The following is a 14,097-nucleotide window of genomic DNA, read 5'->3' as shown; positions in this document are numbered from 1 at the left end:
CTAGTTCATAGAAGGCAAAGAGTAGCAATGGAAGGGTGCTTTTTTAATTGTAGGGCTGTGACTGTTGGTATTTCGCAGGGATCAGTGCTGGGACCTTTGCTGTTCGTAGTATCTACAAATGATTTGGAAGAACATTTAACTGGTCTGATTAATAAGTTTGCAGATGACACAAAGTTTGTTAGAATTGCAGATAGCGATGAGGACTGTCAGAGGATAGAGCAGGATTTAGATCGTTTGGAGACTTGGGCGGAGAGATGGCCGATGGAGTTTTATCCAGACAAATGTGAGGTCATGCATTTTGGAAGGTGTAATGCAGGTAGGGAATATACAGTGAACGGTCGAACCCTTAAGAGTATTAAAAGTCTGAGAGATCTAGGTGTACAGGTCCACATGTTACTGAAAGTGGCAACACAGGTGGAGAAGGTAGTCAAGAAGGCGTACGGCAAGTTTGCTTCCGTGGCAGGCGCATTGAGTATAAGAATTGGCAAGTCATGTTGCAGCTGTATAGAACCTTAGTTAGGCCACACAGAGTACAGTGTTCAATTCTGGTCGCCAGACTACCACAAGGATGTTGAGGCCTTAAAGAGGGTGCAGAAGAGATTTACCAGGATTTTGCCTGGTGTGGAGGGAATCAGCTATGAGGAGCGGTTGAATAAACTCGGTTTGTTCTCACTGGAACGACGGAGGTTGAGGGACGTCCTGATAGAGGTCTACATAATTATGAGGGGCATAGACAGAGTGGATATTCATAGGCTTTTCCCCAGTGTAGAGCAGTCAATTACTGGTGGGGGCATCGGTTTAAAGTGCGGGAGGCAAGGTTTAGAGTAGATGTACGAGGCAAGTTTTGTATACAGAGGGTAGTGGGTGCCTGGACCTCGCTGCCGGAGGTGGTGGTGGAAGCAGGGACGATAGTGAGATTTAGGGGGCATCTTGACAAATACATGAATTAGATGGGAACAGAGGGATGCGGACTCAGGAAGTGTAGAATATTGTAGTTTAGTCGGGCAGAATGGTCGGCACGGGCTTGGAGGGTCGAAGGGTCTGTTCCTGTGCTGTACGTTTCTTTGTTATTTGTTATGATCTCATTAGACAACAGTAAATTAGCATAGCTCCAAGTCTGAAATCGATATTCAGAAGACATGACAGGAACATATATTGTCCAATGGTGCGTTATCGGGGTGAAAGGTATTCAGTCAACTTCGGAAATGGTATGTCCAGTATAGAATCATTCTTGCTTCAGGTAAGATTAGGGTCCTATAGAGAAGATATAGAGAAATACAGCACAGAACAGGCCCTTCGGCCCACGATGTAGCGCCGAACTTTTGTCCTAGGTTAATCATAGAATTTTGGACAATTTTTCATGGCCAATCCACCCAACCTGCACATCTTTGGACTGTGGGAGGAAACCGGAGTACCCGGAGGAAACCCACGCAGTCACGGGGAGGATGTGCAGACTCCACACAGACAGTGACCCAAGTCGAAATCGAACTTGGGACCCTGGAGCTGTGAAGCAATTGTGCTATCCACAATGCTACCGTGCTGCCCTTAAGAAGTTAACCTACACTCCCTTATTCTACCCTAATCCAAGTACCTATCCAATAGCCGCTTGAAGGTCCATAAATTTTCCGACTCAACTACTACCACAGGCAGTGCATTCCATGCCCCCACTACTCTCTGGGTAAAGAACCTACCTCTGACATCCCCTCTATATCTTCCACCATTTATCTTAAATTTATGTCCCCTTGTAATGGTGTGTTCCACCCGGGGAAAAAGTCTCTGACTGTCTACTCTATCTATTTCCCTGATCATCTTATAAACCTCTATCAAGTCGCCCCTCATCCTTCTCCGTTCTAATGAGAAAAGGCCTAGCACCCTCAACCTTTCCTCGTATGACCTACTCTCCATTCCAGGCAACATTCTGGTAAATCTCCTTTGCACCTTTTCCAAAGCTTCCACATCCTTCCTAAAATGAGGTGACCAGAACTGCACACAGTACTCCAAATGAGGCCTGACCAAGGTTTTGTACAGCTGCATCATCACCTCACGGCTCTTAAATTCAATCCCTCTGCTAATGAACGCTAGCACACCATAGGCCTTCTTCACAGCTCTATCCACTTGAGTGGCAACTTTCAAAGAACTATGAACATAGACCCCAAGATCTCTCTGCTCCTCCACCTTGCCAAGAACCCTACCATTAACCCTGTATTCCGCATTCAGATTTGTCCTTCCAAAATGGACAACCTCACACTTGTCAGGGTTAAACTCCATCTGCCACTTCTCAGCCCAGCTCTGCATTCTATCTATGTCTCTTTGAAGCCGACAACAGCCCTCCTAAATTGTCATGAATTTTAACAGTGCGTTATATTTTTGTTTCCATTCAGATTTCTTCTGGCATCGCTTTTCATTTTCATTTTTCATTTTCTTCCCTTCTTGGCAAGTTCTCATAGACATTGGTATCAGCGCCGCTTCCGTCCTCCATTTCGGTTGTGTCCAACCTCTCTGTGACCTTTTTGTGATTAAGTGTCGCGTATATGATGCAGTAGTCGTTCGGTTCACCCGTGGAAATCTGTAAGTGAACGTTACATGGATGAGACCAACCACGAAGCGAGCGAATAAAACATATTTAATTGGACGTGAGTAACATTTAATACCAGATTCAAAAGAACATAATGGGATTTAGACTTCGCTAGCAAGGCCACAAATGAGCAAGGAACCGGGTTCAACTCCGGCTTCGGGCAACTTCCTGCGCATGTTTCCACATTCCCGAGCGGTGTCTGTGTGGGTTTCCTGGTGTTGCTCCGGTTTCCTTCCACAATCCAACTATGTGCAGATTATAGATCATGGATCATAGATTATAGTATGTGTAGTGCAGAAGCAGGCCATTCGGGCCATCGAGTCTGCACGGGTCCTTTAAAAGAGCTTCCTACTTAAACCCACACCACCCTATCATCTCAACACAGTAACACCACCTAAACATTTTGGGCACTGAGGGTAATTTGGCATGCCCAATCCACCTAACCCCCACATCTTTGGACTGTGGGATGAAACCGGTACATCCCGGAGGAAACCCACGCAGACACGGTCAGAACGTTCAGCCTCTGCACAGACAGTGACCCCAGCCAGGGTTTGAACCTGGGGCACTGGTGCTGTGAAGCTACAGTGCTAGCCACTGTGCTACCGATCAGTCTTTAGGAACATTGGCCACAACAAAATTGCCCCATAATGTGCAGGTTGTATTGATTGGTAAGGATAAATTGCCCCTTCGTGTGCAAATATATCCAGGTTAGGTGTAGTTATGGCGATTCGGCAGGGATGTGAGCCGTGGTCCGGTGGCAACTCAAATGGTCGGTGCAGATTCGACCAACCGAATAGCCTCCTTCTGCACTGTAATGATGCTATGTATGTGTCCATTGTCCGTCCAAACTTAATTGAAATGCAAGTCCCCAGATTCCCCGAGGACAATTTGCTGCTTCCCATTATTGGGAGAGTGCTGACTGGAGTTTCATTTAACCTTCGGGCCACTGCACCTCAGGTGATGGGAAAGACCACATGACTATAACAATGAGGAATAGAATTAGGCCGTTCGGTCCCTCTAACCTGCTCCACCACTCAATAGGATCATGCCCTATCCGATATTTCTGACCATCGCTTGCCTGCCCTTAACACGTAACTATTGATTCACTTACTAAGCAATAATGTATGTATCTCAGCCTTCAATGTAGATAAGGGCTCTTCCCCACACCTCTTTGCGACAAGGCGTTCCAAGGACTCACAACCCTGTTAGCGGAGACAATCTGGAAATCTCAGTCATAAACTGCTACGCATTTATCCTGAGACCATGTCATCTGATCCGAGACTGTCATGATTAGAAACGTCCTATCAGCATTTACCTGATTCAGAAGGAAGGGCCTTTCTCACTAACTTCAGCCGATATGGCAATCGAGCGAATCTCTCGGCATCTATTAGAATTACAGCCGTGCAGCTAACTTGAGCTAACCGAGGACCTAGTTCTCTTTAACTGTGCAGCGTGGGAGGTCTTTGCTGAAGGCAGTTACATGTAAAGCACTTTACACCGGTTCTTCAATTGAATATAGGCAAGACCATGGAATATAATTCCCCAAAGGGCAGACATGAGCCAGTTGGCTTCCTGTTTATATATGACAAATACGCCCATCATTACTGAGGTTAAACGGCGAACATAGAACATTACAGCGCAGTACGGGACCTTTTGCACTCGATGTTGCGCCGACCTGTGAAACCAGTTGAAGCCTATCAGGCTTACACTATTCCATTTTCATCCATATGTCTGTACAGTGACCACTTAATTGCCCTTAAAGGTGGCGAGTCTACTACTGTTGCAGGCATTGCGTCCCATACCCCTACTACTCTCTGAGTAAAGAAACTGCCTCTGACATCTGTCCTATATATACCACCCCTCAATATAAAGCGATGTCCCCTCGTTGGTCATCACCATCCGAGGAAAGAGACTCTCACTGTCCACCCTATCTAACCCTCAGACTATCTAACCCTCTGACAAATTCAAGAGCAGACTATCTGGTCAATGGAAGGGCATTGTGGAAAATTGATGTACAGAGAGGTCTGGGAGTTCAGGTCCATTGTACCCTGAAGGTGGCAACGCAGGTTAAGAGAGTGGTCAAGAAGGCAGGTATTTAGTACAAGAGTTGGCAGGTCATGTTACAGTTGTATAAGACTTTGGTTCGGCCACATTTGGAATACTGCGTGCAGTTCTGGTCTCCAAATTACCAGAAGGATGTGGATGCCTTGGAGAGGGTTCAGAGGGTGTTCACCAGGATGTTGCCTGGTATGGAGGGTGCTAGCTATGAAGAAAGGTTGAGTAGATTGGGATTGTTTTCGTTGGAAAGACGGTGGTTGAGGGGGGACCTGATTGAGGCCTACAAAATTATGAGAGGTGTGGACAGGGTGGGTAGCTACAAGCTTTTCCCAAGAGTGGGGATGTCAGTTACAAGGGGTCACGATTGCAAGGTGAGAGGGGGAAAGTTTAAGGGATATGTGCGTGGAATGTGTTTTACGCAGAGGGTGGTGGGTGCCTGGAACGCTTTACCAGCGGAGGTGGTAGAGGCGGGCACGATAGCATCATTTAAGAAGCATCTAGAAAGGTATATGAATGGGCGGGAATAGATAGAAGTTGATCTTGGAAAATAGGACACAGCTTTAGATAAAGGATCTGGATCGGCGCAGGCTGGGAGGGCCGAAGGGTCTGTTCCTGTGCTGTAATTTTCTTTGTTCTTTGTTCTATCTTATATGTCTCTATTCAGTCACTTCTCAGCCTTCTCCTCTCTAACGAAAACAACCTCAAGTCCCTGAGCCTTTCCTCGTAAGACCTTCATACCAGGCAACATCCTAGTAAATCTCCTCTGAACCCTTTCCAAAGCTTCCACATCCTTCCTATAATGTGGTGACAAGAACACGCAGTACTCCAGGAACGGCCGCACCAGAGTTATGTACAGCTGCAGCATGACTTTGTGGCTCCAAATCTCAATACCCCTACTGATAAAGGCTAGCACACCATATGCCTTCTTAACAGCCCTATTAACCTGGGTGGCAACTTTTAGGTATTTATGTACCTGGGTGCCGAAGTCTCTCTGTTCGTCTACACTACCAAGAATCTTGCCATTAGCCCATTACTCTGCATTCCTGTTACTCCTTCCAAAGTGAGACACCTCACACTTTTCCGCATTCATCTCCATCTGCCAACTCTCAGCCCATCTATGCAGCTTATATATGTCCCTCTGTATCCTATAACATCCTTCAGCACTATCCACAACTCCACCGACCTTCGTGTCATCAGCAAATTTACTAACCCATCCTTCTACACCCTCTTCCAGGTCATTTATAAAAATGACAAACAGCAGTGGCCCCAAAACAGATCCTTGCGGTACACCACTAGTAACTGAACTCCAGGGTGAATATTTGCCATCAACCACCACCCTCTGTCTTCTTTCAGCTAGCCAATTACTGGTCCAAACCGCTAAATCACCTTCAATCCCATGCTTCCTTATTTTCTGCAATAGCCTGCCGTGGGGAACCTTATCAAACGCCTTACTGAAATCCATATACACCACACCAACCGCTTTACCCTCATCCAACTGTTTGGTCACCTTCTCAAAAAACTCAATAAGGTTTGTGAGGCATGACCTACCCTTCACAAAACCATGTTGACTATCGCTAATCAACTTGTTCTTTTCAAGATGATTATAAACCCTATGTCTTATAATCTTTTATCACCCAGGCTCATTAATCACATTTGCATTCCAACAGGTGCTATAGTTGGATTCGAATCGAAATTCCGTGTAATTTTCTGAGACTGAATGAATAAAAATAATCGCTTATTGTCACACGTAGGCTTCAATGAAGTTACTGTGAAAAGCCCCTAGCCGCCACATTCCAGTGTCTGTTCGAATTAAACCCGCGATGCTGATATTGTTCTGCATTACAAGCCAGTTGATTAGCCCACTGTGCTAAACCAGTAAAGCATTTGGGCCACATTCTCCCCAAATAGCTCGAAGTTTAAGTTGTGTTGTGAATTAGATACAATGCACTTCAGTGCGTATCTGTGTTGCCTCTCAGCTGAAAGAATATAGAATATCTGGGCCCATGCTAGCACGCCTCAGTGGGTATTGTCGAGCATCTAAAAAAGGGTTCTCTACATGAGCTTTCTGAACGCTTGTGGACCCGCAGGAACACGCCAGCGAGTTCACACATTATACAACGGAGTGACTTGCCTCCTGCTGTGTGTAAGCTAATGCTTGGTGGTTAGATAATGGGTATGTATCAAGTGGAGGGAAGTAAGCTTTTCAACTTAAGGGTGGAACATTTTCCATGAGCAACCTATTCAACTTATCGCTGACATTTAACATCATAGTCCAAACTACAAGCTTGACCAGGACAAGCTATGGTATGAAACGTCGAATATTGGAAATTTAAAAAAATAACATACCCTCCTGTCTTCGGAGGAAACGCCGCCGATATCTGTCGATTAAACACAACAATTTCAAAAATCATAATCCGTGCCAGTTGATTAATAGAACTGCATTAGTCATACATACTTGCCAACAGTATTGAATAAACGCCACAGAACAGCGGCTGATGATTATATGAAACAGCTGATGACCAAAGTGTATACTCGGATGCGTCAGCTGTTCATCCAGGCACACTTGCTATTGTATGACACATTTTTTTCAAATCAGAGAACATACCTGTCAACTGCAGCTTGCAGTGTTGTATTCTCTATTCAAAACACTGTATTCTCTATTGAAAGCAGTCCAATAAAGTGGACATTTACCTCAATTTTGTATGACAACGATTAAAACACACGGTGAAGCAACTCCTCCACACAAACAGAACCCCTCTAACGTCACTTAATCACAGTTTGACCAAATGTGCCCAATTATGTGTTAATATACAACCGGGAATAATGAGCAACATTTATCTATCTGAATTGATGAATGGAAGGATGGATGGATGGATGGATGGTCGGATGGATGTTCGGATGGATAGATGGATGGATGGATGTGTGGATGGATGAATGGAGGGATGGACGGACGGATGGACGGACGGACAGATGGACGGGTGGGTCGGTGGGTGTGTGAATAGGTGGATGGATGGCTGGATACATGGACGGATAACTAGATGCATAATTTTGTAAAAATCAGAGATATTGGAAGTGTAGTGCATCTATTGCCTCGTCTTGCTGCACAATGTTACAAGTAAGTTAACTGCGACTTAACTACACATATTCCGGTGAATGTAACGTTCCGGCAATTTAGGTCTTAGGTCAATTCACATCTTTGGGGCAGCAGGGTAGCATGGTGGTTAGCATAAATGCTTCACAGCTCCAGGGTCCCAGGTTCGATTCCCGGCTGGGTCACTGTCTGTGTGGAGTCTGCACGTCCTCCCCCTGTGTGCGTGGGTTTCCTCCGGGTGCTCCGGTTTCCTCCCACAGTCCAAAGATGTGCGGGTTAGGTGGATTGGCCATTCTAAATTGCCCGTAGTGTCCTAATAAAAGTAAGGTTAAGGGGGGGTTGTTGGGTTACGGGTATAGAGTGGATACGTGGGTTTGAGTAGGGTGATCATGGCTCGGCACAACATTGAGGGCCGAAGGGCCTGTTCTGTGCTGTACTGTTCTATGTTCTATGTTTACTGAATGTCACACTGTCTGTTTCAGCTTGGTCAATTATTTTATAATAGATGTTGAGAAGATTGCTCAAACGACACTCCCGTTTTCAACGTATCATTGACGTCATTGATTGTTTATTCTGCGTCGTTCCTGCTGTACAATGAAAATGAGTATGTTGGAAACACCAAAGAAAACACACGTTTTCCATATTCTTGCTCACTTTTATTTTAAAGGCACATGTTTTTTTTTCCTTTTAAAAAAAATAAATTTAGAGTACCCAATTCATTTTTTTTCAATTAAGGGACAATTTAGCATGGTCAATCCACCTAGCATGCACACCTTTGGGTTGTGGGGGAGAAACCCACGCAAACACGGGCAGAATGTGCAAACTCCACACGGACAGTGACGCAAAGCCGGGATCGAACCTGGGACCTCGGCGCCGTGTGGCAGCAGGACTAACCCACTGTGCCACTGTGCTGCCCTTAAAGACACATGTGAAACCAGACAGTAATCCTGGGAAACCAGATTTAGATTACATCGTTTTGTTTCTAACGCCTTCTATATTATTGCATGATCTTTCAGTCCCCATCCATAACTTGAAACTCACAGAGCGGAAAACAATGAAGTGGTTATTTTGATAATTTCCCGAAGGAATAATAATAATAATGCTCATTATGAAGTTAAAGAGTTGCATTCCAATGAACAGTAATGTTCATGTTCCTCAAATAACACCATTGACAGAAATGTGATATTACCAGCTGTCTTTGATTTCTGAGTTGTCACAACAGAATAAACTAAATTGGGAGCAAATTCTGAAAAAGAGCATAACATATATTAACATTAATGTAGTTCTATTATAACAGACAAAGGAAGAGGTTAACAAATCAACTGTTATTTATAATGTATCGATATACATGTATTTATATATATATATATGTACACATAAATATATAACTGGATATATATATCTATATATTTCTGTATGGGTGAATAGATTTATGGATGTTTGGATGCGAGAGAGACAGAGACAGGCAGGCAGGCAGGTAAACCGACAGGCTGATATGTAGGCCGACAGAAAGACAGACAGAGAAGCAGACCTGTCTCGAAAGCGAGGGAGAGAGAGGAAGGCAGATATCTATCTATCTATCTATCTATCTATCTATCTATCTATCTATCTATCTATCTATCTATCTATCTATCTATCTATCTATCTATCTATCTATCTATCTATCTATCTATCTATCTATCTATCTATCTATCTATCTATCTATCTATCTATCTATCTATCTATCTATCTATCTATCTATCTATCTATCTATCTATCTATCTATCTATCTATCTATCTATCTATCTATCTATCTATCTATCTATCTATCTATCTATCTATCTATCTATCTATCTATCTATCTGTCTATCTGTCTATCTGTCTATCTGTCTATCTGTCTATCTGTCTATCTGTCTGTCTGTCTGTCTGTCTGTCTGTCTGTCTGTCTATCTATCTATCTGTCTATCTATCTATCTACCTATCTATCTATATATGTCTATCTATATTACATATACATATGTGGATATATATATATATATGTATATATATATATATATATATATATATAGAGAGAGAGAGAGAGAGAGAGAGAGAGAGAGGGAGAGAGAGAGGCGCAGATAGTGAGACAGACAGATAGACGGAAGGATGGGCGGATGGACGGGCAAGTGGATGGATGGAAGGATTGATTTGGATGGATGGATGGCTTGCTGGATGGATGGATACATGGACAGATAAATGGATCAATGGATAGATGGGTGGTTGGATACGTGGACAAAATAAATACTACGGTAGAAATATGTCCATACATCAATGGTCAATCAGATTTCGTTTCCATTACATTATACGGCTACTTAAATATTCCCATCCATTGTTCTTCAACTTTGCTGCGCAGCCAAGGCTAAACACCTGCATATACAGGAGTGACATTCTACCGCAAATTAAGCTAGTTGCTTGCAAATGAAGGTGTCAATTGTATGTCCTTCCGATGTTCAGTCGTAACTTCCATGAAATACCCATTCTGAAATATTTATAAATGGCCAGATGTTAACCAATGAAATGCTGCAAACCATTAATGCGTTTAACAATTAATCAGGTCACATTTACCTATATTTGGAAATGATCCAATAACTGCAAACTCGAAGTTGGCTGGTGATAATTCTTGACTTGCGGGCTGAGATCGAGTTTCTGTTGCCCCACTTAGAAACAAAAAGGATTAATTGAAAATGTGTAATGGGCACGAATGCAATTTCAAATTACTTGTTACTGACGCCTATTAAGTGCAGCAACAACTCCATAAAATTAGGATTCATTGAAAGGCCGTTGAGCTGGGAATCACATTCCAGCTTTTCCATTGAATATTCTGCAGCGCAATCGCCTTCAAATAATTTTTCAAATCATCAGGAAAATTAATTACGCACACCACTTCCACAACGTTTAAATTTAGAGATTTGATTGATATCCCTCAAAGTCTCTGAAATTTAGAACAGTACAGAACAGGCCCTTCGGCCCTCGATGTTGTGCCGAACAATGATCACCCTACTTAAACCCACGTAACCCGTATACCCATAACCCAACAATCCCCCCATTAACCTTACACTACGGGCAATTTAGCATAGCCAATCCACCTAACCCGCACATCTTTGGACTGTGGGAGGAAACCGGAGCACCCGGAGGAAACCCACGCACACACGGGGAGGACGTGCAGACTCCACACAGACAGTGACCCAGCCGGGAATCGAACCTGGGACCCTGGAGCTGTGGGCATTGATGCTAACCACCATGCTACCGTGAGGCCCAATTTCTGAGGGAAATATATTTCTCTACGTTTGTCTTGAAGGTGCTTATAAAAAATCTTTCAACGCAATGTTTCTAGAGTTGACACAAATTCAATGATGATCAATGTCGTCTGTGTGCTTCAGTGAAACATCAAATCCTCTTGCAAATATTCAATAAGATACATATAAACCACTCTCATTTCAAGGAGAATGACAATCATTTTTCATAGATTCCTTACAGTGCAGAAGGGGCCTATTCGCCGCATCGTGCTGCGCCGACCCTAGGAAGGAGCATGCACCCTCGCCCAGGATAGTGATCTATCCCCATAACCTTACTGTATCATATTGGCACCTACTTTAAGCAGATTGGCAATCATGGTAAACTGGTAGAACAATCTACATTTAGCTTTGCAAATAGTTTCTCTCGGTGTCCACAGCCCACCGCAATTGTGCTGAAGAGTTAAGCGTTGTTTGAACTCAGAACAACGCGCAGGAGGCCATTCGGTCCAGCGAGTCTGCACCGACCAACTTCAGCCCTCACGTCCATCCTATCCCCTTAACCCAATAACCCCTGCTGACCATTTTGCCAACTAAGAGCAATTTGTCAAGACCAATCCAACTAACCTGCACATCTCTGGACTGTGGGAGGAACCGGTGCACGCGAAGGAAACGTACGCAGGCACGGGGAGAATGTGCAGATTCTACACAGACAGTGACCCAGCGGGGACCCTGGCCCTGTGAAGCCACAGTGCGATCCATTTGTGCTACCATGCTGCTAAATAAATCCGTGGGAGCAACCGAGAAGGAAACCGCAGCACACCATCGCGATGCCCGTTAAATGCGACGCCGGCGAAACAGGATGTGAAAGCTCATCTAACACTGGTGATTTTATCCTAACCTTGTTCTGCACTCATTCTAAGGTCGTTCCTTTTTCTTTCTCTTTTTGTTATCTTCTTAGTCTTCACGATAATAACAATATTACTAAAATAATACTATATGTCATCTAAGCGATGAAGACATCACTGGATCGGACACCATTTCTTGCGGATCCATAGTAGCCGTTCAGAAGGTGGTGGAGATCTGTTTTCTGAACCACTGCTGCCCATATTGTATACCTGCACATACAGTACTGCTCAGTATTTTGAACCTGCGACAGTGGAGTCATCCGAATAGATCTCCAAGTCAGGATTGATCAAAAATTGCAGGTTCCGGCATTTCATTGTGTCTGTCCCCCCTGCCCTTGCTATTGTCTGTTGTGGTGTTCGATGGTGCTGTTTCGGAAAACATGATGAGTTCCTCCAGTGCAGCATCGAGATGGTATACACTGATGCTAATTTGCGTGGGTGGTGGAAGGAATGAATATCTGTGGGTGGAGCATTAACCATTCCGGCTTCTTTTCCCTCGATGTTTTCGAACGTCTGGAGTTCTATTGGAGCTGCACTACTCCAAGTATGTGGGAAATACCCCATGATATTCCTGACAACTAAAATGTGAATAGGTAGTCTCAGTTGAGTTATTCGTCACAGATTTCCTATTCTCTCTTCCCCTCTGTTGCCAGGGTATCAACGCTGCAAACGATTATGTTGATAGTGGGAGTAATCAGGGCTGTCAATGCCATTGAACATCTAAGGGAGATGAATAGGTTATATCCTTTTGGACGCTGTCAATGGCTGGAAATAATGTGCGAATGTGAGTCACCCCTTGTCAGCAAAAACTCGGATATTTTACAGGTGTTGATGTAGGTGTGCATGGTCTGCTTCATGATCGGAAGAGGAAAAAATGATGCTAAACTTTCTGCAATCATTAGCCACATTTTGGTGGAGGGAAGGTATTGATAAAGCAACTGAAGTTGAGGCTGCATGATCAAATCCCTCGGCAACACAGCAGTTCAGAATAAGTTGGCGATGTTTGTTTAGATTCGTGTGTAGTGACTTTGATATTGACTTCCACAACTGACATTGATTACAAGGAGTACAAATAACTGGCATTAATTGTAAGAAATGTTCTGATGACTTACCACTGGGGTTGTAAAACTTTAGATGAATTCCCTGAACAAGATAAAAAGATAAATTATTGATTGTGTGGTGCATAAAATATACGTTGTTAATAGAGCCGGCTTGTGTTTCTGCGTGTGATTTACCAATACTACGTATGAACAGATCGCAGTTATAAAAACATTAAAGCATTTACTTTTGCAAGTCAGGTATCACAATCCTAATATTCAAATAATGCAAGGACAGGTATCATTGCAATTCTGCATTCCGAATGTTGGGAACTTTTTAAAAATGTGTGTTTGCTTTATCACTCGCACTTGCGTACCCTTGCAGAATTTAAGAAGTAAATATTTTTTTTAACCGAGCAAGTCCATATTATAAATTTCCCAAACTCGTCATGGTAATGATCTCATCGTTCTACACTTTAGTAATCGCCTGCTTCCAAAACCATCGTGTTCAGAATGCAATGCTGATCTCGAAGTGACTGGAAGCGAATCCCCACGTGTAAATATATATATCTCTTCATGACAATTTACGTACCTTGCTTCTTTTGCCGCAGTTTGAAGCCGATCACTGCAATCACACCGGTGATCAGAAGAAGTGGGAAAACTGATGCTGCGACCTCGGTCGAGTAACTTCGCACTGCAGTCCAATCAATACATGAAATTAATTACATAATCATTTGTTTCAAGAGCAGCTATAGATTAATAACTACTTCCGTCATCATTTTAGTCCCTCCGCCCTACAAGATCCACCAATGGCTTTTTCAGCACTCTTTCGATGATTCCAATACGTTCCTTTCTATACTCTATATCAGGTGACTATTTACAGAACTCACCCACTGCAAAGAGGCAGACCCCAAACTATGCCCTATTCAACAAAGTGTTCGTGCAACTCACTGCCTGACGGAATTTGGAGTTTAACCTCTCAGTCCTCACAACAACTATTTGAGACAGGTTGTCACTAAATTGACTGTAACGTTTCTAACTCTCAGACAGTTGATTGAAAAGTAATCGGCGCCTACTCCACCTTTATGATGCCTATAGTCACAAGGTTGCGCAGTAACACACCGGTAAGAACTGTGCCGCACAGCATCACGGGTTCAATTCTGGCATTGGGTGGCTT

The 14,097-nt window shown here is 43.6% G+C and overlaps 1 protein-coding gene across 11 annotated transcripts in view; it reads right to left on the bottom strand.

The window, feature by feature from the left end:
- Positions 1 to 2,258: 2,258 nt before the first annotated feature.
- LOC119958426 (Fc receptor-like protein 3) overlaps positions 2,259 to 14,097 on the bottom strand; it is a 224,100-nt gene continuing 212,261 nt past the window's right edge. For 8 of the 11 annotated variants that reach the window (XM_038786958.1, XM_038786955.1, XM_038786962.1 and 5 more), the window contains 6 exons: positions 13,513 to 13,614; positions 12,996 to 13,026; positions 10,308 to 10,399; positions 8,914 to 8,970; positions 6,980 to 7,011; positions 2,264 to 2,566 (listed from right to left, as the gene is read on the bottom strand). In XM_038786958.1, the coding sequence (XP_038642886.1) occupies positions 2,408 to 2,566; positions 6,980 to 7,011; positions 8,914 to 8,970; positions 10,308 to 10,399; positions 12,996 to 13,026; positions 13,513 to 13,614 (473 nt within the window). In that variant the 3' untranslated portion in view covers positions 2,264 to 2,407. Of the gene's footprint in view, positions 2,567 to 6,979; positions 7,012 to 8,913; positions 8,971 to 10,307; positions 10,400 to 12,995; positions 13,027 to 13,512; positions 13,615 to 14,097 lie in introns of all 11 variants that reach the window. The other 3 variants (XM_038786966.1, XM_038786954.1, XM_038786961.1) reach the window with 3 other exon arrangements.

This window comes from Scyliorhinus canicula, chromosome 29, assembly GCF_902713615.1.
Source record: "Scyliorhinus canicula chromosome 29, sScyCan1.1, whole genome shotgun sequence".
Taxonomy (NCBI): domain Eukaryota; kingdom Metazoa; phylum Chordata; class Chondrichthyes; order Carcharhiniformes; family Scyliorhinidae; genus Scyliorhinus; species Scyliorhinus canicula.
Note: the sequence above shows the minus strand (reverse complement) of the source record. Positions and strands in the feature narration are given on the sequence as shown.